This window comes from Paramormyrops kingsleyae, chromosome 12 (assembly GCF_048594095.1).
Source record: "Paramormyrops kingsleyae isolate MSU_618 chromosome 12, PKINGS_0.4, whole genome shotgun sequence".
Lineage (NCBI taxonomy): Eukaryota > Metazoa > Chordata > Actinopteri > Osteoglossiformes > Mormyridae > Paramormyrops > Paramormyrops kingsleyae.
In genome coordinates this window covers 30,489,634-30,513,374 of record NC_132808.1, presented here as the reverse complement: position 1 = coordinate 30,513,374, position 23,741 = coordinate 30,489,634, and the positions used below count along the sequence as shown (strand labels likewise).

Below are 23,741 nucleotides of genomic sequence, written 5' to 3'. Positions count from 1 at the left end.
TTGACTGGTCTTTGCTTATTTTCTTATCAGGATTATCTATGAAACAACGTGTGTGATATGCAAACCAGAGGGAGCAAGTCCACAATCAAACTCTCATTAACCTGGTTAGTTCAACACACAATCCTTTGCTACGTAATTGCCTCTGAATGCTTAACATAAATTTTAGCAAGAACGGACACATATATGCATATGTTTGCTAAACGGACAAATATTCAACTTTCATAATACGCGCCTGGTAGAAGCGTGTGGAAATTAGACATAAGTGGACAAAATAATATGCATTTTTTATTAGTATGTTTGCCATCAAACGATGTACTGTTTTCACGACATATATTAATCTACCGATCGTTCTCCACAGAGTTGCAATATTTTATCCTTCCAGGATTTTGTTATAGGCCTCGGTTTTTCGATGAATGTATTTTATTATTCTGTCCTGGACACGGATGGGTAGGGGGTGGGGCGCCTGGACGGGATGGTAGTCCATCACAGAACACGCAATTTAGAAACTACAATAACAGCATGACTTTGACCTGAGGGGGAGCCTGGAAGATCTAGAGTCCATACAAACATGCACGACCCTGGGAAACAAAGACGAATGTGTTTCGTTCCATGCAAAGAGAGTCTTGTTTCCAGTGTTGCATTTACATACCAGTCTATATAAAATCTCTTTAATTCCCTCAAGTAATTTCACTTTTTTTTTCTCCCCGCCAATTACCTCAGTTTATTTAATAATTGCACGAGACCCATTTAACCAACCTATATGCATATGCATGCGGAAGCCAAGGAGGTCAAGGTAAAACACAATTTAAACTGTCCCGATGTCATATCTGAGGGAAAAAATGGGTGGCAGTCACCAATCCATGTGACGTCACGGCTGCGTATCACTCCAACGCGCCGCGAGAGGCTGACCCGTGTCTTCCCTCCCACCGATCCGGGTCCCCTCCTCCCAACCCGGATCCCCCTCCCCTCCCACCATCAGCCAAGACGCAGCTCGTAGTAAAACGCAGTCCTGCAAGCTGCCGGATCCCCCGCAGCTCGAACCTGGGCCTCCTCCCGTTTTTAGACGCCGATCGCGGTCCCGGACGTGGTCCCCGCCTGCTCCTCCCGCCTCTTTAAAGCCGTCACCGGGGAAATATGGCAGCAGCAGCAGCGGGGTGATTGGGACTAGAGTACAACCGGGCTCATTAAGCGCAAAGCAGCGCCGAGGTAAGGAGACTGACGGAAAGGAGCTTTATCAGCCCGATCAGCAGCTCCTGCGGGGTCGCCTCCCGATCGCCGGCGGGTGACACGTCCTCCGCTCGGTACACAGGAAGGTACACCGATCGCAATGCAGGTTCTGTTTATAACCGCGCAGCTTCCCGTCTTCGCATTATGTTATTCACATGAGCGGCCAATTCATCTTAATAATTAAGGCCAGATGCAGTACTGTCAGCAGCCGCACAACTGATTCAGAAGCAGCGATTCATTGCAGTCTTCCAGATAATTCAGTTAACTATAGCAAAATAAACACTATTAACAGTGTTAACCTGGAAGCGGGAATGTGGGCAGAATCCCAAAAGCGTGGTAATCGCGATGTCTGTTTAGAAATTTTCCCTATGGCCGTTATGTGTATTAACTTCTTATTAGGAGGTTGTATTTCGCTGTTTGTAAGGTTGGGCAAATAGAAAACCGCTGTAGTTAAGCGTTTATCAATCCTTTAACGCATGCATTGACTTTTATCTGTGAATAAAATTGGTTGTGATTGTGTAAGTCTGCTGTTTCCCGGCAGTCAGCTTGGGTGGTGACTTATGTGTTGGACCATTTAAGTTAATAGCTTATATGATCTAGCGTCGTATAGCTAAGGCTGTCCCCCCGGACCTTTACCCGCGGGGGTTTAGGAGAGACGGGGCTAATCCTCTGCCCGGTCGGAGCGCGTTTCAGCAGATTTACAGCGTTACCTTCCCGCAGAGCAGACGCAGGAGGTGCAGCCAACGTGAAGTATGAAATCGGGGCCCCACCGACTCTTTTTAATGTTCAGCCATTGAAATACAGTTTGTGTCTTTATTTAGTATTAAAGAAAACAGATACTTTATTAATCTCGAGCACACGCAGTGTCTTTAAGTGATACGCTATTTACAGATAAACCGGAGCATGTCACAGTGAAATCACTTTCATATATAGCCTACATAAACATTTAGCCTGATTGTTTGTTTGTTTGTTTGTAGTCTCTCGTCGAATTAATTTATTTTAGCTGGTAAACAAATTAATAAATAAAAATAAGCAATAAATAATAAACTTCCTCTTCACATAACCAGCAAGCTTCACGAACGGCGATTTTTAACTATTGCGGACTCCTAAAAAACATTTTGCGCAGTTTAATCATAAACTTTTTAAATGATCTCTATATTAGTAATATATGCGTATTTATCATATACGTTTTATATTCAATCCCAGCTACTATTTAAACCGCACATATAGCGCTCCGTATTCACTTAATATACAGTACTTCTAAATGGGTGGAGAGATACTGGAGGGCACTACCTAAGAAACCAGGGCTGGCGGTAACTACTTTACTGAGCCGCGTCTCCGGCATGATCCGCGGTACGAATCGGCGAGTCCCGCGGGGGCCGGGCTGCCAGATGCGCGTTCGCCGCTGCGCGCCGCCCCACCTGCCTCGCTTAGTTATTTATAAGGCGCGGAACCACAGGGACTCTTAAAATGTCATTTAGCCTTTCGGTCACATTAGTGGCTCCTTTCTTCAGGGAAGAGCGAACTGCTAGTTTAACTATAAACTTTAATGGGGAAAGTTCAGCTCCATCAGCGGAGCAGCTCTGAAAGGCTGACACTGTAAAGAGAGATGGGAGCTTTAAAAGGACGAAAGGAGAGAGACGTCGCTGTATACTGGTAATGAGGGGTGGGGGGGCGTCGGTGTCCATGGCTCCCAGCCACACTCCCCTGCCATTAATTGCACAGCAAAGCTTAGCGCGACACAAACACGAAAAAAGCTCCGATTCCTGTTTTGCTGCAGCTCCCGTATCGGTGTGGATTCCAGGGTCGTTTGTGCAAACGAGTTGTTTGGCAGAGTCCCTCTTAGACATGGAATAATCGTGCTGTATGAAAGAGAGGAAAGAAGAGGTCTGCAGCTTCACCGACGGGCCGCTTATGCTCCATTACCGAGATATAATATAGGCCTTCCTCCCAGAACTGCAAATGTTAAAGCAGTTTTTAACAATGAGCAGAATATGGCAGTGTTTATTGTGGTGTATACAGGTGAGACTCTTCTTGTATTTGTGAAAAGTGCAGATATTTACAGAGCTGCCAAGTCTCATGCATCTGGCCTGACACTCACTGTATTATTCCATTATAAACCTAAAAGTAGCTACATAAAAACATTTGGGGTAGTTTGAAAATCCTACAGCAGGGCTCTTCAAATCTGGACCTCGATTCCAAATCCAGGCCGTGTTTTCAGTTCTCCCAGGTAGTTAGCTTAATAATTACTGATTCTGATTGGTCAGAGGCTTCACACCTGACTGGCAGGTAAAGGAAAGCTGGAACACCAGCAGTGCTTGGACCTCGATGACCGTGATTTGAATAACTCTGCCCTACAGACTATTTGCAAAGTAATAAATCTGTTACATACATGTAAACCCGCGTGCAGACTTGCCTCGAACTGAAAATCGCCGCCAGCCAGCTGACCAAAGTTGACAAGCCTGCAGGTGAAACTCTTCTCGTACTTATTAGAAGTGTAGATACTTGGCCTATATCTGAGGCAGAGGAAAGGCGTGTCTTTAAAAACTTTCTTTTAAAGGATATGGAATGTTTTCCTGCTTTTGCCGTAACCTTTTCCTCCAAATTCAAACATATTTCCTGCTGAGGACGGACGGACGGACGGACAGCAGATTCTCTCCTCTCGCCTTATTTGCCCCCCTGGCACGCCATGGCAGGGGACCCCTGTTTGGACGGGTCGGGGTAGGGGGGCATGCCGGAAAGCATCGACCTGGCCTGGTTACCATGGTAATGAGGCAAGCAGCGATCAATAGGAAATCTGAGTACTGTACTGTGGCCTGGGGAACAGAGGATCACTTGTTGTTATGTAATAGTGCAGTTCTTTAAAATATCTCCTTCTGATGGTTTCAATTAGAATGGTTTATAAATCCTTTAATTTGACCACTTTTCATGTTCCCAATGCTATTTCTCAGGGGTAAAATTATTTCCTTGCAGCCCTGCCTGCATAGACATTACAGTCAAAGTAAAAAGCATGTGGACCATTTGGCCTTATCTGGTTTTCTGCATGAATTGGTCATATAAAGTGATCTGATCTTCATCTAAGTCACAGGTACTGATATACACAATGAGCTTAAGCCACTAATACAGAAAAAATTCTACTCTTTCATGTCTATTATACAAACGCATTCAACGTTCACAGTGGTACTGGAAAAAGTAAGTGAACCTTTGGATTTAATAACTGGTTGACCCTCCTTTGGCAGCAATGATCTCAACCAGGTGCTTCCTGTAACTGCAGGTCAGACCTGCACATCATGCTGGGGGAATTTTAGCCCATTTTTTCTTGCAGAACTGCCTTAACTCTTCCATATTCTTTGGTTGTCTTCTGTGTATGGTTCTCTGCAAGTCATTCCACAGCATCTCAATAGGACTGACATCTGGGCTCTGACTGGGCCACTACAAAGGCAGATTTTGTTCTTCTGAAACCATTGTGCTGTGGATTTGCTGTGACGTTTGGGGTCATTGTCCTGTTCCATCACCCAGCCACTTCTAAGCTTCATTTGATGGACAGACACCTTCACGTTATCCCGGATAATTTGTTGATAAACTTGGGAATTCATGTTCCCCTCAATGATGTCAAGCTGTCCAGGTCCTGACACAGCAAAGCAGGCCCAAATCATGATGCTCCCTTCACCACACTTTACTGTAGGGATGATGTTTTGATGTTGATATGCGGTGCCTTTTTTACGCCAAATGAAGTTCTGCTTGTTCCTCCCAGATAGTTAAATTTTGGTTTCATCACTCCAGAAAACATTGTCCCAGGACCACTGTGGAGTGTCCAGGTGCTCAGTGCAGCAATGTTCTCTTTGACCGCAGTGGCTTCCTCCTTGGTGTCCTGCCACGGACTCCTCTCTTGTTCAGTGTGTTGCGTATCGTTGAATCATGAACAGAGATGTTACCCGGTTCTAATGACTTCCTCATGTCATTTGCTGTCACTTTACCTCATTGATGACTTTGCATTGTGCTCTAGGGGTCGTCTTGGTAGGGCACCCACGTCTAGGCAGAGTAACCGCAGTACCAAATTGTCTCCATTTATAGACAACTTGCCTAACAGTAGACTGATGAATAACTAAAATGTCTGAGATGACTTTGTAACCCTTTCCAGCCTTATGTTGTGCGAGGCACGATTCCCATCTGGATATGCTTCTTTTCCAAAGCTCAAACTCAAACTTTTCAGTGTTTTTCATCACAGTAATTCTAGGCCACACCTCTGACCTCTTTTCATTAAATGGACTCCAGGTTTGCTAAATTCTGACTGCAATGAGCTTTTTAAAAAGTCATTAGCTTAAGGTTCACTTACTTTTTCCAACCTTCAGTTTCAGTTTGAATGAATTATTCAATATGGTCAAAAATTCTCTGAAAATATGTGTATCTTTAGTTATAAGAGACTGTGTTTGTTCATTATTGTGACTTACATGGAGATACGACCATGTTTTATATGGGAATTACACATGAATATAGTAAATTCCAACGGGATCACAAACTTTTTACTTTGACTGTATCCTAACATTGTAAGTGAGGTTCTGGTTTACAGAAGAAGCCACTGCGATGGTTTCACAATTGCGCTAAAATCTTAATGTTTTCCAACCCGTGTCTGAGCTGGAGAGGCCGCATAGCCAGCTGAGTGAGAAATGGGGCAGCCGTTACTGGAAGCGGAGGCAGGCGTCCTGTCGCCTTTCCTGGAATACGGTATTTCTCAGTGCAGTGTGTGAATCGGAGCATGCAAAATGTGTCTTTTTTACGGCAGGGTAGCTGCCCTGCCATAGGGCTACACTGTCAAGCAATTTCCTATTTGTGAAATATTGACTGTTATTACTGTTGCCAGTTGGTCTCAATCGGTTCAGTGTGACAGTCGAGTTTGTTGCTAACTTACTGCCACCTTAAACGTAGAAGGTGAGGGGATGGTCATCATTAACTTGGGTTTCCAGGGCAGTCCCTCAGGTGGTCTGTACATGGCAGTCCCTCAGGTGGTCTGTACATGGCAGTCCCTCAGGTGGTCTGTACATGGCAGTCCCTCAGGTGGTCTGTACATGGCAGTCTCTCAGGTGGTCTGTTCATGGCAGTCTCTCAGGTGGTCTGTACATGGCAGTCCCTCAGGTGGTCTGTACATGGTGGTGTGTGGGAAGCCAGACTGACGGATGTGGTTTTGCTTCCAGGTGAAGATCCACCTGTATGTCAAACGTACCAAACTCCTGTATCTGTTAAACACGTTTTATTGTATCGTGTTTCATTTTGCTCAGTCTTCAGGTGGTTTTTAGCAAAGTCAAGCCAGAATCTTTTTAATTTTATTATTATTATTTTTCTTCAATGAAAAGCTAATCTTAAGCATTTTATTTAGATAAATTTTACTTTTTGTAATATTTTATAGTCATTTATGAAGTTTTTACCTTTTGGATATTCAGTCTGTTTTAATATCCATTTTAATAACCCTAGTTTCTGGAATGGCGTTAAAAGTTGAAATAACTTTCAGTCCAGTCTGATGTGGAGGGTCACGTGACTGCGGTGATGTCACTGTCGTCTGCCCGCCGATGCAGTTCAGGGATTGTCAGGTGACCCAAAGCACTATGGAAACAAAGCGACTGGCCTTGTCTGGCGTCGTCGGCCTGAAGCGGCTGCAGCTGATGCTGCAGCAATAGGGGTGTCCCCCCCGCGTTCGGGGTCTCCGTGACGCGTCGCAGGGGTCGGCCTGATGGTCAGCTCACTGGCCACCGGTGCGAAATGTTTGATGGACTTCTCTGTGGATTAAAATATACCAGTTAGCAGGAGCCTCACTAGAGATTTATGAATGGGAGGAGGGGGGTGTTTTACTGGGGCTGGGCTGATGGAAATGAATGAGAACACACTTTTTAAACTAATTTTTGGACATTAGCCCCCCAAATAAACAACATTTTGGGGGATTGGGGGGTTTCCTACCACATCAGAATTCCTTGTCCTTACTGTAAGCTAAACAGCCCTAATGACATCCCTGACTGTTAGACATCAAATTAAATATTTCCTGTGCAACATTCTATCATTGGTTATACTCATTATGATTTATACTCCTATATCCACATGGCTGGGCTTTCCGTTTAGGTCACTCCGGGACAGTCCCAGCGGTGACCTCGTTATGTTGTCGTGTGACAGTTCCTGGCCTGACCCCCTAACCCTAAGACCACCCCGTTCAATATGTTCATAATATTTGGTGTTTGGGGTAAATGTTGTGGGGAAAAAAGCTGAACTTTTCTAGGGATCACGACTAAACAGTAAACGATCGACATGAAAGTCAGCCTGGATTAGTCCTGAAAAGCCACACGAATCTTGACCAGCCTCCTCCCCACTTCTGTGTTTAACGTTAGCTGTAAACATTCCGAAGTTGATACTTTGTTTCAGTCACTGGAGCTGTAGCCAATTAGCTTGCAGATCAGAATGGTGCCAGGATGGTATTGGATCTTGACAGAGCTCGTCTTAGAAATGTTTTTTCTTCCTGCTATTAAAGGCATGGATGCTGCTAGAGATTTTGGCTCCCAACAACCCAGCAATTCTGTTACAAATTCTTTAGGGCCGTAAACTGACCCCCCCTCCGATGACGGTACAACTGCGTAGGGCCGGTTGCTCCATCTCACTATGTTTTGTTTTGCTTTCAAAATCTCTGGGACTGGAAACTGGGCTGTAATGGTCCTGAGCCATGGAGGGGGGGGTGGTCTTGTATCTGTCTTTTCCCAGGCAGAACAAAAGGCCCGTTGTATGACGCCATGTGGCACTCTCTGCCTGAGACCTCGGCCGGCTTCCCCGGTACCGACCCGGTCCCGCTTACGTAGACGGTCATGGGAGCCTCCCACGTCTCCAGGGGGGGGAGGGGGGGGTATTGGGGGTAGCTGGACTGTTTTCATCAGTTGGCGAGCCGGATCGTGACACCGCCATAATGAGTTCAGTGTGCTGGCCCCTGTGCTGCAGAGCTGCTCTCAATTAGGTCCTTCTGCCTCATATTAGTGGTGTGTTTTATGAGGCTGATATGCACAGAGCCTAATAAAGACTGAGATGTTGTGAGGGCGCTTCAGACTTGGTTAATAATGCATCACTGGCATGGCAGTTGAGCACGGTGTGGTGTTTGTTTTACATTTACCTTTAATGCTTCACCGGCTCATGCTTCAGTCATATTCGTGGGTCCATTTAGCCTTTTCTTCTATTGCTTACTCTACTGCAGCATTACTCTTCTCTATACTACACCATTACTCTGTTCTCTATACTGCAGTCTTCTTAAGTATTTTGGTTGGGTTTCCCTTTGGCCTGACAGAGACGTTTTGCAGCTGTAAGATATGTTGAAGAGCTGTTTAAATTCTGCCTGCCACTTCTCAGGGAGTGCGGCACAGTGTTGGCACAGTGTTTGACATGCAAAAGACTCGTCCTGCTGCGGTTTGAGGGGTCACATTAGTGGGTCCCTTCACACCGTCGGCTGCTGGTTATCGGATTCCTGGGTCTAGATCATTCGGATGAAGGAATCTCCAGGCAGGAGAGGTTGGTGGATCACCGAAGAACAGTGTTTTCCCACATGGGAAGCTGGGCTGCGGTCTCCTGCCGGCCAGAGCTCTGGGTGGAGTTTTTCTTTCACGCGCCTTGGGGTCACCATCTGGTGTGAGATGGAGAACCATTATTCTACAGCAGTTTAGCCACAGCTGATCTTGTGAAGTGGATCGTGGTCCTGGATGGAGGTTTTGCCTGGAGAAGTATGTAATATTAGAAAGTATAACAGTGATTAAGTATGGCAGTAATGTTTATACTCAACCTGATATGGTGAGTACCTTATTTATACCGTGATCAGCTTCAGCAGTAAAAAACATGGAATTTGATCTAAGCTGTATAAATATCTCTGACAGTAGATACCCGGCATTTCTCCGGACGGAGCCCTATTTATAATCACTGTGGAACCTTTAAACATGACGTTTCAGAAGATATGAAGCACTGAACTGAGTCAACAGCGCAGCTTTAAGCTGTTTATTGGTCTGCATTAGGCAGGGTGCCTGTTACTGTAGGAAGACGCTGTCAAGGTTTCTCTACCCCGAGCTCATGCAGGACCTTTCTGCTTGGACCCTGCAGCTATTGTGTGGCTGAAGACATTAACGCCGTATCAGAGCTCTCCCTGAACTTGAGAAGTCCACCATGTCGTTGCTGGATCCCGTGCCCTGATTCTGAAGAAGCAGCCCAACTGAAGCTTGTAAAATGACCCAGGTTTTACATATTTTTGCCTGCTGTGGAAGTTCTATAGTGTCCCAGCGCTAAATGTAAAACGAGCCACGCCTTGCTTCTGGATGCGGGTAAGAATCTTCTAGACCTTCAGATGCCCGTGTTTTGTGGACCGCTGTAGTCACACTTGTGGGGACTGTGTGTTTTATATACATGGGTGCAGCATCACATAATCTAAATTGAGCAGTGCATGATGTACCGGATAAATCCAGCCTATCTGTGAGGCAGCTTTGACCGTCATTTAGCAGATGCGACGTACAAGGGAGGCAGAAGATGCATAACGAGCAGGCAGCTGTCAAGGAGCCAACTTTGTGTAAGTTCAGCCGCAGCCAGTGAGAGAGTGGTAACGAGTACACATCAGCATTGGCGCAAAAGCTATAGAGTAAATTACAAAGCCTAACGGGAGAGCGACTGAGATCAAAAACGCCGGTGTTTTCCTACAAAGTGAGTGCAAAAATAAAGCTGCGGCCGTTGTTGCTGAGAGCATCTCCAGGGGATGGCAGATGAAGACGGAGTGGGTCGTTGGTCAGATGGACTGGCAGAAGAATTTCCTACAGCCTCTAACCCCCGGCGTGCGATTCTTCAGAACGAGCTGCTGACTGTTACCGGCGAGTGACGCTTTGCATCTTGCCCGTGTTTCTTTTTGCCTTCAAGATGTCCGTATTTCTCGATTTGTGTTGTAAGGAGGGGTGGGTGGGGGCACTAAGGTCTGATTCAGTGAAGTTGTGTCCTCCTGTTTTCTAATCCCGGCTCTGCCCTGTATCCTGTAGCACGTACTCACTCCTTTGAACCCTGTCGTACCCTAGGTTCGGTATACGCTGTTGTTGTTTTTCATTAAGCTAGCATTTAGCAGAGAACTTCCTATCCGAATAATGACCTCACTACGAGAGCAATTAGAAAATGAGGTTGAGTGTAATCCACCAGCCAGCCCCCCCCCCCCCCGTCCTTTAGTTCCCCTGCTGATTCTGCAGCTATAATCTACACACATTCGGATTTTTAAGACCCATACGCCCATTTTATGTGGGCACTAAGGTCGAGGGAGCCGCCCGCAGAATTCCGGGCCATAGCTGCTCACTTCCAGCTTCTGGTCTGGCTTGTGGGTTTGTGGCACAGAAGGGGCTGCCACAGTCCCTCACCTACTGCCCCACCACACTTTCATGGCGTAGGCTGCTCTTGTCTAATATTGGGGGGGGGGGCAGTGTGACTCAGGCCTTTTTCCTGACTGCCTGCCATGCCTGCATTTCTCCCTTGGGTTTCCTACCACGTCAGAATTCCTCATCCTTACTGTAATGTAATCCGGAAGGATCGTCGTAGCTCGCTTGAGTGTAAACAACTGGAATTTGTGAACAAGTCTGTTCTCCCACGGATTAACTCTTTCCTGAGTTTGCTGTTTTTAATAAGATTGCTATATGTAAGTACTACATGAAAGGGTAATGAAGCGAATCACGGTGGCCCGAGGACCAACTTAATAGATTTCTGATGGTGTTTTCTCTGACAGTTAGTGGCGTTTGTGTCTAAATCACCTTGAAACACACAAAGTACGATAGACTCTTGTTCTGACTGACGAGATCCATTTTGCGAATCGCTGAGGCGGTGTGGCTGGTGTCTGATCTGCAGGACGATGTCGCCGCAGGCTGGTGACGGGGACAATCCCCCCCGGCACCCGTTTTCTGCTCTGCTGTCACCGGGGGGGCGTGCCGTGCTGTTCTGGCTGGCCGTTTCCGTGACGACAGATGGGCGGTGGTCATGCAGGGAGAGTAATTGAGGTGCTTCCTGTTTTGCTTCTCGATTTCCCGGCTCCGTGGGGAAGGAGGATGTCTGTCTCAGTCCAGAGGGGCTGGGGGAGCAGTGGGTAGGCCGAGACGGGCCTGGGGCTTTCCTGGAGGAGCGGCCGCCCAGGAGGGCTGGCAGAAGGCTTCCGCATCATCGTTTTTCCCCCCCAGGATACCCGCACATCCCGTCAGCGACCAGCTGCCGTCCAATCAAAGGCGAGCCCTTGGGATGTGTAAGCTGTGCCGTTTAGCCGAGTCGCTGGCCGTCAGGAGAGCCGTCTGCCGTCGGAGGGGCTCGCGCAGCTGTGCCGTCAATAATAAAAATTCCAAAAATGTGTCTGTTATCAGGTCTGCCGTAACGGCAGAAGTCTTGTGCTCTTCTCACAGCTCCAGAGAGTCTGGGTGATTTGAGAGGCAAACCCTTGTCTGAGTTTTTCCCCATGATGCGCTTGTCTGAGGTGTTGTTTTGTGGTCTTTCGGATGCCTTTACATCTTCCACGGCATGTCGGCTCTTTCTTTCCTTGTAAATGCTGCTTTCGCCCGTGGTGAATCCCTGAGGCCTGTCTTTGGTGTGTTCTTCGCGTTCTTTTTCCTCACATCTCCAGAATCCGGTAATTACTCACTACTTATGTGGCTTCAGATTGTTGTACATTTAACTGAATGTTTAAACGTTTCATATGAAGTCTAGACGTGGCCCAGAATTTGTTTCGGGTCCGATATTAACATTTTGACTCTCTGCTGATGCCGATACCCGTCGGCATTTAGTGCTGCAGCTGCACTGTTTGAGTTTGCCAAGAACAGGAAAATATAACGGTCATGTTGCTCAAACGAAAGCTCTGCCAGAGCAGCACATGAAATCCAGGGCCGACAGGATCTACACGTCTGCTGCTTTGTTTTATTGAGTAACAACTTTCACAGAAATCAACAGAAATATTTCATAAAGTACAAATTGTGCAGTCTGTTGCCAAATTAAATCTAATTAAGAAATCGGTCATAAACATCACTGTACACCCCAACTAACCACACCTAGACATAAAGTACTCATAAGTCTCCAGTGCAACGTAACCATCACATGACCTGCTTACAAAAACATGACCTGCTTACAAAAAAACCAACACATGACCTCTCTCTCTCTCCCTCTCTCTCTCTCTCTCCCTCTCTCTCTCTGTTTTTCAGCAGGTCAGCTGGTTGGGGCTGAGGGGGTGGGTTGGGGGGTGGGGAGGGCGGAGCAGACCCGTGGGGCCCCCACCTGTTCTGAGAGCGCCATCCACACCTGGGGGAATGCACCATGACCTCTGTGGTGGTTGTCGACGGCGGAGGGACCGTCGTAGAGTACATTGGCACCGTGGAGAATCCGCAACCGGTAAGTCCACTTCCCAGCCTAACAGCCCTATTTTCTCCGGAAGAGCACGGTTAAATAAATTTCTCCCTTGAAAAGACTAAGAACTGGTATGTTTCTCATTAATAATGTGTACTTCTATTTGGAATCTGTTGCTGATATAAATATGATGTATGCTGCAAAAGCTTTGCACCTTAACAGCATATGCAAATCACAGCAAACACAACCCGGAACATTTTCCAGACACAGATCGGCTGCACAAAAGTATGAATATTTAATAATCATCCTGTGATACTTGCTGTCAAATTGGAATAGTTTTTTCCCCTCTTGTTAGTTCATGACATTTCCGTTATCATGCGTATAAATGCAAATAAATCCTCTTCTGAAGACCCCATCTGCTCATATTTAATGTTTGGAATATTTAACGTTTCGTTCCGCTTGGATGTTCATGCATGTTTGCTCTGGAGAGCCAGCTGCACATTTAGAAGCCAGGGCAGGCAGAGGTGCGTGTGGCGCCCCCTGCAGTTCACTCTCTGAATCCTGCCCCAAGACAGCAGGACACAATTGGTAATGCAGGGTTTCACTCAGGGAAACGGGAGAGACTGCACAGCTGAATGGTGGAGCAGACTGGGAGATTATGCAGGCGTTCATTAAAATAATCATGTTAAAATTACTTTCTGTAGTAAGGACCTCCGGTAGAGTCTACAGATCTGTTTACAAATTGAATATCGAAATACCACAGAAATTGTTTTTAACCTGCCTTTTAACCTCTTATGTGCCGTTTTTGTGTGCAGAAATTTTTGCTTAATTGTTTTATCCTGAATCCTAGTCAATAGTAACATAAATGTGTACGAAGTCCCTGCCACTTCAGGTTTATTTATGCCGTTTCGTCCATGTACCAAATGACATGGAAAACATCTTTATAAACTGGGGACCGATTCTCCATTCCCCCGTAGGGATTGTATCCATCTGGCTTTTGCTGAAGGTGTTAATTGCCGCCCCCCCCCCCCCCCAGTTGCCCCTAGTGGCAGGAAGCAGGAGTGCGACTAAATGACGGATCGTTTTTCTGCAGGGGGGGGAGCAGGCCGGGGGGTGCTGCGAGGAGGACAGCTACCCCGCCGTGGTCGTGGAGCCCGTGCCTGGGGGACAGTTTGAGCAGTGCTACGCCGCGCAGGTGCTGGTGTACGACGACGAGACCTACCTGATGCAGGGCGTGGCCGAGGAGCAGGAGGTGGTGACGGAGGTGGTGACTGCAGGTGAGACCTCCCCCCTCCCACGTGGCCAAAAAGATGCGCGCTAATCAGCGTTAGCGGGAAATGCAGAGATAAGCTCCGGGAATTGTCTCACTCTTAATGTAATAATACGGCAAAAGAGTAACATGAACTAACTGCCGTTTTGTCTTCCGTTACCCTTTTGACTGTAAGTCTGCAGTAACTGTAAATGAACAAGGTCAACATTCTGCCCATTGGCTTCAGTGACATTCGTCAAACCTTATTTACGTAGATCTAGGATTAACTAGAGTAGCTGTATTCATAGCCTTGTTTCGAAGGGGCAAGACCCTTAACCCCCATTGCTTTGCTGCACATTGGCTGTGCTCTCACCAGTATATTAGTTTGCATGTCTCATGGAGAGCAAGATGGAGTGGGTGAAGTGAGAGTGGGGATCAACAAAATATCACCTATTCTATTCAAAGAGGTAGATCTAGATCTTCTCTAGTATTTAAAACCAAATATATCTAGAGAGGCACATACAGCCAGTTCTCGTTCCATTTTACCAGCCCCTATAGTAATATTCAATTAAAATCAAAGGATGACTTTTTTTTATTATTTAAGCATGTTTTTTAATACAAGTACAAAATAAAATGTGCATACAGTAGAGGAGTAAATTGTTTGGTTTCAAATTAATATAAGAAAAAAACAATTATCACTGTTGTTCATTGCCTAAGCAAAGGACAAGAATTTACACTTTAGATTTTAATGATATTAAATAAATGAAACCATCACATTATTCATAAAGCAGCAACAAAACACAAGCTGATCTATTCACCCCGAGTGAGTATTTTTCTGTATTTCCTGTGGGAGTTAAACTGCACCCCTAGTGGCGCTGAGACGGAGGTGGCTCAAATACCCTTCTGGCTCTTGATTTTGCATATGCTCACTCTGTGTTTGTGCAGGCTTTCTGCAGCCAGTTCCTCCCTGTAGTTTAAAAATGTGCAATTAAGTGAATTGTCTCTAAATTGCCCATAGACTGTGCATGTGTATGCGCATGCGCATGCGTGCCCTGCAATACACTGGCATACGGTTCAGGGTGTGCCCTGCCTCATGCCCTGACTTTGCTTTGGATAATTATTATGGAAAATCGATGGATTTTGGTTGAAGCGAGACACCTAGTGTTCACATGTGGAATTGCTTTCTTGTTGAATTTCTACATCAATGCGGTGTACGAACGTTAGATCCATAGGCTGTATTGACATGATGCCACTTACGTTAAACTTAGTTATACAATAAATGTCTTTAATATAAACAGCAGTAATATATTACATAGGTTGAAACCTAAGCAAAAGCTGAAACTGACAAACCAAAGGAATAATTCAGCACAATAAAACAAATCTAATTTGTTGCTTGATATATTAAATATATTTATTTTATATAAAATAAAGATCAATAACAAGAAATCTTTGTTGGATTTCCCGGGATTAAAATAATCAGTATGAATACAGTATTTTCCTCAATTAAACAAATGCATTTCAGAGAGTGACAAAAGAGACATCTACATGTTTAGTAAATGCTGATTATATATATATATTTTTTTTAAATCGTGTTTTTGGGAGATCATGACAACAAGTGTGAACGATTCAGAAAATCTTTATATTCAGAAATCTTTTTATGAATTGTAATTAACCACCTTTATAAAATCGTCAATCGATTGGAGTGCTTTGCTTTGTGCAACAGCAGTTTTAAGTTGCTTGTTTGAGGCCAGGACCTTAGTCTTCTGCAGTGATCTGCTACCCGCCCACATGTAAGCTCCTGCACGGTACCAGCTTCGCTTCCCCGTCTGTCACGTTGCTGCTGCACAGTTCCGGCGTCCTGCGCGGAGGGATCCGATCTGCCGGGGTGGGCGGGGGGCACGTTGCCGGCTTTCGGCCGAATTTCAGACTATTTCCGGCGGTAGCGGAGTGATCTCATTTCGGCGTCCCCACCCCCGACGCGACTCGATGCGAGTCAATGTGAATCTGCAGCTCCGGGAAAACATGGCGACCTCGGTGCAGGATGGACCCTCAAACCAGCTCGATCTTCTAATCAGGGCCGGTAATGTCTCGCGAGCCCGCGGCTTCCGGTGCATTTGCGCTCGGTACCGTTTTGTGCGCGTTGCTCGCGTGAGCGCCTCTTGAATTTCTTAAAGTTATTTTGTGAAGTTAGAGGGCAAGTCAGGAAGTGATCACCTTGGGTAGCAACCTGCATTGCGTCCCTGACTTTCCCGTTTCTAATAATATTCCTGTTTTTAAAACTCTGTTTAGAATTGTGGCATTTTTGCGTGATATGATGTGATGGCGATGTGAAGATCTCCATGTGCATCAGCAAATCAGCTGCAGATGCGTTTTGACAAAGCTGCACTTTTTTGTTGATGCAAAATAACGGATGATGCGAGTTGCTCGGGGAAACCAGGAAGTGTATTTGGGTTGTTGTGTCTTTGCCACGCTGTCTGGGTTTGTAGATGAGGTGTTTTAGATATCTTCGTTGATGTTTCTTTGATTTGTATTGAAGAATTTACATATAAATAATAATATAGATTTTTGTTTTATTTTTAAATAACTTGATTTACACGTTGTTACTAATTTTTCCTTAGTTCTCACACAATATACCCTTTTTCCTCAATATAATTTTACCCCAGTTCCGAAATATACTTTTCAGATTGCGTGCCTTTCAGGTGCTTACAGATATGCCGATAATTGTATTACAAGATTATTTCGTTTATGTTAACTTATTCATTTAACTTGTAAAAGAAGAGATTTGGTAGGTTTATTTGAAATCTTACCAGTGCAAAACGCCGTATTTACACAATTGCATTTTTCCATTAAAGAGAAATCGTGCTTATTTTGGATAATTTTTTAATTTTGTGTGCACGGTAACTTGATGGCGGAAGCGATGCGATGCAGCATGGGTGGGTGAATGTGTGATGGACACAGAGTCTGGCCAATTGTTTTACGGGGCTGTTCGAAAACCGTGGCTGAGCCAATCGGGCGCCCCAGGATGGGCGGTCGGAAGAATGAACTGGCTAATAGAAGTCGGGGTGGGGTTTGAGTGACAGGGCGCTACGAGAACGTCTGCAGAGGAAACTGGAGGGAAACAGCAGAGAGAGTGTAAACACGGAAGTGAAATGGAAGAGCGCTGCATTTCACAGGACCACCAAACGGTGTATAAAACAGTACCAGCTACCACCTATGTTTTCTAGGCACATGATAGCTTTTCATTCGTTAAGTACATTTTACGCTGTGATATGAATAGTATTTTTATTTTCATTGCAACTTTTAGACTGAATTAGTGGTCATTTATATATACGTACAGTTCAAAGTGCATATTAACAAAAATGGAATCGTGAACTAATCGCTTAAAATAGAAACGGTTAAGAGTCAGGGTTAGCTTTTACTCTTATTGCAATCAAGTCAGTGTCTGTCATTTGGTACTTTATGACTATTTTTTTTTAATTATTGATTTCGCTATTTGCAGTAGTTTTCTGCATTGACTCTTTGGCAGAATGCGCTTTACTGCCTAAAAATAGTGCTATTCTGGCATCTGCCATAGGCAGCCATAAATGATCCTTGCAGAGAACAGGCTGAGGAGATGGATGGCAACAGGTGTTACGTTACATGGCGTTTGCACCAGAGCCTATGGACTATGGGCAGAAATGTACCTGTTAGTAATGATTTCTAGCTGGTTTCTGTTTCTGTAATCAATGCCGACACAGAGACTTTTATAGATCTGTGGTACCTAAGGTGAGGTCTTAGACTGGGAGGAACCATTTCCATGTGGAATGAACTTAATGCTCATCTGTGTGTAAATAAGCACAGTGTGTTGACACCTGCTTTAAAATTACAGTATTATATGCAAATGAATTGTGTTAAATTGCGAGTTTGGCATTCTCCATTAATAACTGGAATGTAAGAAAGATAATGGAGGCGTTTGCTTTTGCTGGAATACTTAACTGATTACCTTGTATGCTACAGTCTTCAGTAACGGCGGTGGCTGGTATTTGGTTGCATTGCTTTGTTTTTCGTCAGATTTAGTACTGTGGGCTTGTAACTGTCACAAATGATAATCTTTTTAATAAAATGTATAAATTTGTGCTGTTTTGAGCTCCTTTCTCTCTCTCTCTCTCTCTACCCCCCTGTAGCTGAGGCGTCTGTGCACGGCAGTGGCGTTCACTGTTTGGACAAGACCATCGAGGCAGCCGAAGCTCTGCTCCACATGGACTCCCCCAGCAGCTTGCGGGGTGACCACAGCCCTGGTTAGCATCCATCCTGCGTAGTGTGCTGCTGTTCCGCGCCTCACGTTCACCCCAGTTAACTCTGCTGTAGATGCTGAGGTGACGGTCAGTTGCTTGACCTTAAAACGGAGAAGCTATGAGTTACACCAGTTGAGCAGTATTACTTCATACCCCTGACCTGACTTTATAACTCCTTGATTCTGAATCTCAGCTTGTATGCCGGGTATTTGAGATTGTCGTGGTGTTCGTCAGTCTCAAGGGAAGTTGCAGCTTAAGTTTTATGCATTTTTCTTAAATTACTTTTTTTTTTGTTTCTCTTCTGTGAGCTAACTGCTGCCACCTTGAGGACAGTTGTTGCATTAGACTCCTTTTTGAATGTTGACCACTTTTTGTTACTAGATTGACCTGAGCCTCCCCATAGCATAGAGAGATGCATAGAGCATAGAGAGATGCATAGAGCATAGAGAGATGCATAGAGCATAGAGAGATGCATAGAGCATAGAGAGATGCATAGAGCATAGAGAGATGCATTGTTTCGCGTGTAGTTGGCACGTCTGCTTATGTCATCAACATTGCATTTCTATGTGTGTGCAGCGGACGAGCTTGCGGCACATTGCATTTCCACTCCGGAGTTCCTCCACGCGGCCATGCGCCCGGACGTGATGACGGAGACCGTGGTGGAGGTGTCCACAGAGGAGAGTGAGCCCGTGGAGGTCTGCGCTGTTCTGGAGGCCCCTCTGAGCGAGCCGATGAAGAAGAAAAAAGGTAAAGTCTGCAGAATATTTTTGTGTAAGTAAATGGTAGATTAAAGTACTGTTTTATCTGGAACTGGCCTTCTGATGACTGCTGCTTTGCTAAACGAGGCCCACCGTCTAGTGTTTTTGCCAGAACCTGCTATATGTACAGTCACTGCTAACTTAGTTTGATTCTCCATTTAGCAGGTCGAAAGCCAAAGATGCATCAACCTGTATCAAACTGCTCTCCCGATTTGGGTATTAAGAAGAAACCCAGGGAAGGGAAAGGTAAGACTGCATGTGCTGTCAGCTTATCTGAGGCGGGATGTGGCATAGCAGCTGTGATCTGAGAGGCGGGATGTGGCATAGCAGCTGTGATCTGAGAGGCGGGATGTGGCATAGCAGCTGTGATCTGAGAGGCGGGATGTGGCATAGCAGCTGTGATCTGAGAGGCGGGATGTGGCATAGCAGCTGTGATCTGAGAGGCGGGATGTGGCATAGCAGCTGTGATCTGAGAGGCGGGATGTGGCATAGCAGCTGTGATCTGAGAGGTGGGATGTGGCATAGCAGCTGTGATCTGAGAGGCGGGATGTGGCATAGCAGCTGTGATCTGAGAGGCGGGATGTGGCATAGCAGCTGTGGGTTTCACACATGCTTGGTCTTCATGAATGTAATACGACACACTGTCTGGCCACTTGGCAGGTAACACGACGTACTTGTGGGAGTTTCTCTTGGATCTTCTTCAAGATAAGAACACCTGTCCCAGGTACATCAAGTGGACGCAGAGGGAGAAGGGCATCTTCAAGCTTGTGGACTCCAAGGCCGTGTCCAAATTGTGGGGCAAACACAAAAATAAGCCTGACATGAACTACGAGACCATGGGTAGGGCTTTACGGTAAGCGTCACACTCCCACTTGGCCTGCAGGGGGCGTTCATATTCTACTGTTCAGTGAGCCTTTCCTAGCTATTAATCTCAAGTCTAACCATTGGCTTTAGTGTTGGACATCCATCCATCCAACCATTTTCTGAAACCACTTAATACCAACTCGGGTCACGGGGGGGGGGGAGGCGGAGCCTATCCCGGGAACAATGGGAGCAGGCAGGAACCAACCTTAGGCAGCCGCCACCACACCACAGGGTACACACACACACACCACACGCACACACACACCACACGCACACACACACCACACACATGCACACACACCGCACGCACACACAGACACACCACACAGACACACCACACAGACACACCACACAGACACACCACACAGACACACCACACAGACACACCACACAGACACACCACACACACACCACACACACACCACACAGACACACCACACACACGCACACACACACACACAAAACTACAGGGCCAATTTAGACTCACCAATCAACCTGTCCTGCACGCTTTTGGAAACTGTAGCCCCTGGCAAAAACCCACATGAACTCCACACAAAAAGGACTCGGGACCGAACCCAGGACCTTCTTGCTGTTCGGCAGCAGCGCTAACCACTGCGCCCCCCCTGGACTTGAACGTAAATTAACTATATAGGATGACTTGGAGCTGTGTGATATGACCAAAATCTCATATCCTGATGACGCTATATATCATGGCTAGACCTCGTATTTATGGATTATTTTCTACAGCTCAGCTGCGGTAGGAATTGGACAAAAATCCGCAAATAAAAAAAGTGCAAATGTAACGTGATCCACAAAGACAGGAAGTGATCTATAAATACGCATAACCTTTTTCACGTCTACAAATTTTTGTGGATATGATTTTGTACAACAGATAAAAATACATATTTGTGGATTGTGATATATTTGTCATTTTAAATTTTTTTTCTTTCCAACTGCGTTATACGGAGCTCCTAAGAGGTCAGGGTGGGAGGAACCTAAATGAAATAACCCTAAATAAAACAGACATGTTCTGTAAAGTGTGCTTTAAGCAGTAAGCTAGGCGGGACCGTGTACAGCATGTAACTTGAAAGGTAACAGTATGACCTGCACAAAAATCCACAAATCAATAAGAGGGAAGTCACAAATGTTAACGCGACCCACTAATAGACAAGAAGTGATCCACAAATGTGCAAAACACAGTTCACGTCTACAAATTTACACAAACACAAATGGAAAAAAAATACACATTTGTGGACAGTTAAATATTTGTGGATCACGGTACATATTTATGGATCGTCTTCTGCGGGTTACGAATAATAATAAGTCAGATTAAAAACTTCCATAGAAGCCGCACATCCCATGTGGTGGCGTGTAGCCTTGCAAACAATCATCAAAACGATGAAAAAATGTTGCCGTAAACACAGTATTTCGCAACACCACGAAATAAACGATAATAAGCCTAAAATGAAACGATAGACGTTTTTATCGTCATATCGCACGGGGCTAGGATGACTCTGCTTTGCCGCAGTTATACCCTTGGACAGATTGAGAATAAAAGTGATGTTAAATAATTTGTCAAGGGTAATGGCAATGACATGGTGATCCTAAAAACGAAACTAAATCTAATGTTGTTGTTTCAGGTATTACTACCAAAGGGGTATCCTCGCAAAGGTAGAGGGTCAGCGTCTCGTCTACCAGTTCAAAGAGATGCCAAAAAACATTGTGGTAATCGATGAGGAGAAGTCGGAGCCCATCGACGAGGACCTCCTGAGTGCTGAGAGGTCATACGAGCGCGTGCCCCCCCCCTCCCACACTCTGCTGACCTCACCCGAGCTGGCGAAGACGGCGGGAATCCTCCGAGGCAGCGGCCGTGGTGTCCTGCACTCGAACCCCGCCAAGGGCAAGGACGTGCTGTCGGTGGCGGCCGGGGCCCACATGGTGACCGTCACGGCAGGGTCCGACGGCGCCCGGGCACAAGTGCCACCCCACACGGCTCCTGTGCCCAGGTCAGATACCGCTGCTGTTGGCTATTGTCTCGATTTTGGGTTTTAGAAAATTGTAAGGCTCTAATCCCGTCCATTGCTTCGTCAGAATTAATGCCGCTTACCTAAAAAAGATCCAATTCATGTTTGATTACTGTTAGAGACCATTTGTAGAGAAGCTGTCAAGGGTGATCCCAGTAATGTTTGATTGACTTAGGAGAAATGTTACATCTCTGTGCATATCTGTTTTTTGACTCGTTCTGTGCTCACAGGACAGTGCGGGTCGCCATGCAGGTGCCCGTAGTCATGACGACGTCACTAGGGCAGAAGATCTCCACGGTGGCGGTCCATTCCTGCAGCCCGCCCCTCCTCACCAGTACCAGCTCCACCAGTGGCCCCGCGGCCCCCAAGGTGGTCATCCAGACGATACCCGCGATGGTACCTGCCACGGCGGACAATGGGGACAAGGTCACCGTGCAGCTGGCAAAGATAATCACGATTCCTGCCGCACAGCTGGCCCACTGCCACCTGCAGGCCAAAACCGGCCCGACTGGGTCTCACGGCATCAACCTAGTGGGGGCGCCGCTGACAGTCAGAGCCCTGGCTCCGGTGTCTGTGGCCCCGGGGACGCAGGTGGTGAGGCTGGCCATGCCGGTGGGTGGGCAGTCCCCTGCCCGTGTCGTCAGTAGCCTCGTTAAGGCGCCGGAGGCCAACGCAGAGGTCGGGGGGCCGGCAGTGGTGGCGACGGCGAAGACATCGGAAGCCCCCAGACTAGTGACTATCATGCTTCCAGACGCACTGAAGACGGAGCATCCTGATAGCTGAGCAGAGGCACCCCCCCCCCCACCATTATTCTAGACAGACAGACAGGCCTAGCGGACAGTAACGTGCTGGGTGGAGTGGCACAGGGCGCCCCCTACCTGTCGAATTAGTCACAGCGACTATAACAATAGACAGCTGCAGGACGGACGGAAGGCCACGTTCCGGTCCCGAAGCCGCCTTCGCCTTTATCATTCGATTTGCAAATGGGGACCAACGAATCGCTATTTCATCTAGACACTATAAGGGAAACACTAAATCCATCAGGGAGGAGATCCGATCCTGCTTGAACACTTATGATTTAGACTTTTCAAATGCAGACCAGCAAATTGTCCGACTATCACTGTGTGTAGGTGGTCTGTCCTGGTGGTGCTAGCTGGGGGTGGGGGGGGGGGGGCTGTTTATGATGATTGAAAATAACACCTGTGGTTTCTTAACAGAATAAGAAACAAAAGGGATTTTTGTATAAACCAGCTAAACTGTTTGACTTTTCAAACAAGCAGCCTTAGACTTTTTTTTCTCTCCAAGAAATAGGCTGTTTAGCTTTTTGTGTAAAGCTTTTCGTTACCTTGTACAGAGCACAGTATTACTGCGAAATGAACGACGCCTCGGACCCAGTAACAGGCTCTGCTGGGAGCTCTGGCTGACCTTGCTGAGATATACCCGCCTTCCTGTGGTCTCTGTCGCTTTGGACATTCTCTTCTTATACTTCTGACCGTTTAAATCACGCTCACCTGCAGCCTGAACTCTCGCAGCTTGTGCTTTGTTTCTCAAAAATGAAAACGGTTGTAACTAGTTTGTATATTCAACATTTTGAAGTACTTTTTTTTTTTTTTTTTGTTGTACTCTTGTTTCAAAGTGTATTCAACTTGATTTTACCAAAAAATGATATATAAACCCCTGTTTTGAGTGCTGGATTAATATCTTTTGAAAATGAATTAATGCGCAAAAAAAAACAACTTGCGGACCATTAACAGCTCTTTGCTGGGACACAGGCACGTATAGCAGTGGAAGCTCTGTCCTGAGGGGTGAGCGGGGGGGGGGTTAATGACACTCAAACACCTGATTGCTGAGAGCTGAACAAGTTCAAAATACCCATTACACCATTACACTGTGTCCATTTAAATATGCAGAAGAGGAAAGCATTGTGTTATTCTGTAAATCATCAACACTGGTCAGAATGAACTATTCCACACAGACATGCTGCACCGGGATGTTATGG

General features: G+C 46.1%; 1 protein-coding gene across 4 annotated transcripts; it reads left to right on the top strand.

Annotated features, from left to right (window-relative positions):
• Positions 1–928: 928 nt before the first annotated feature.
• On the top strand, positions 929–23,420 carry LOC111847307 (ETS-related transcription factor Elf-2-like). 4 transcript variants are annotated; one of them, XM_072697925.1, is made up of 9 exons: positions 929–1,206; positions 12,432–12,618; positions 13,667–13,850; positions 17,986–18,099; positions 18,673–18,843; positions 19,020–19,100; positions 19,515–19,707; positions 21,359–21,724; positions 21,973–23,420. In XM_072697925.1, exons 2-9 carry the CDS (start codon positions 12,544–12,546, stop codon positions 22,523–22,525), a joined length of 1,737 nt encoding a protein of 578 aa, XP_072554026.1. In that variant the 5' UTR covers positions 929–1,206; positions 12,432–12,543; the 3' UTR covers positions 22,526–23,420. The 4 variants fall into 4 exon arrangements, with proteins under 4 accessions (XP_072554026.1, XP_072554024.1, XP_072554025.1 ...); XM_072697923.1 differs by having other exon boundaries at positions 930–1,206; positions 19,017–19,100; XM_072697924.1 differs by lacking the exon at positions 929–1,206 and adding an exon at positions 9,147–9,554 and having other exon boundaries at positions 19,017–19,100.
• Positions 23,421–23,741: the final 321 nt, after the last annotated feature.

Coding starts and splice junctions, on each gene's coding strand:
- LOC111847307 (XM_072697923.1), top strand. CDS start 12,544: ATGACCTCTGTGGTGGTTGTCGACGGCGGAGGGACCGTCGTAGAGTAC. Junction 12,619..13,666: donor CCGTGGAGAATCCGCAACCG/GTAAGTCCACTT, acceptor GTTTTTCTGCAG/GGGGGGGAGCAGGCCGGGGG. Junction 19,101..19,514: donor GAAACCCAGGGAAGGGAAAG/GTAAGACTGCAT, acceptor GCCACTTGGCAG/GTAACACGACGTACTTGTGG.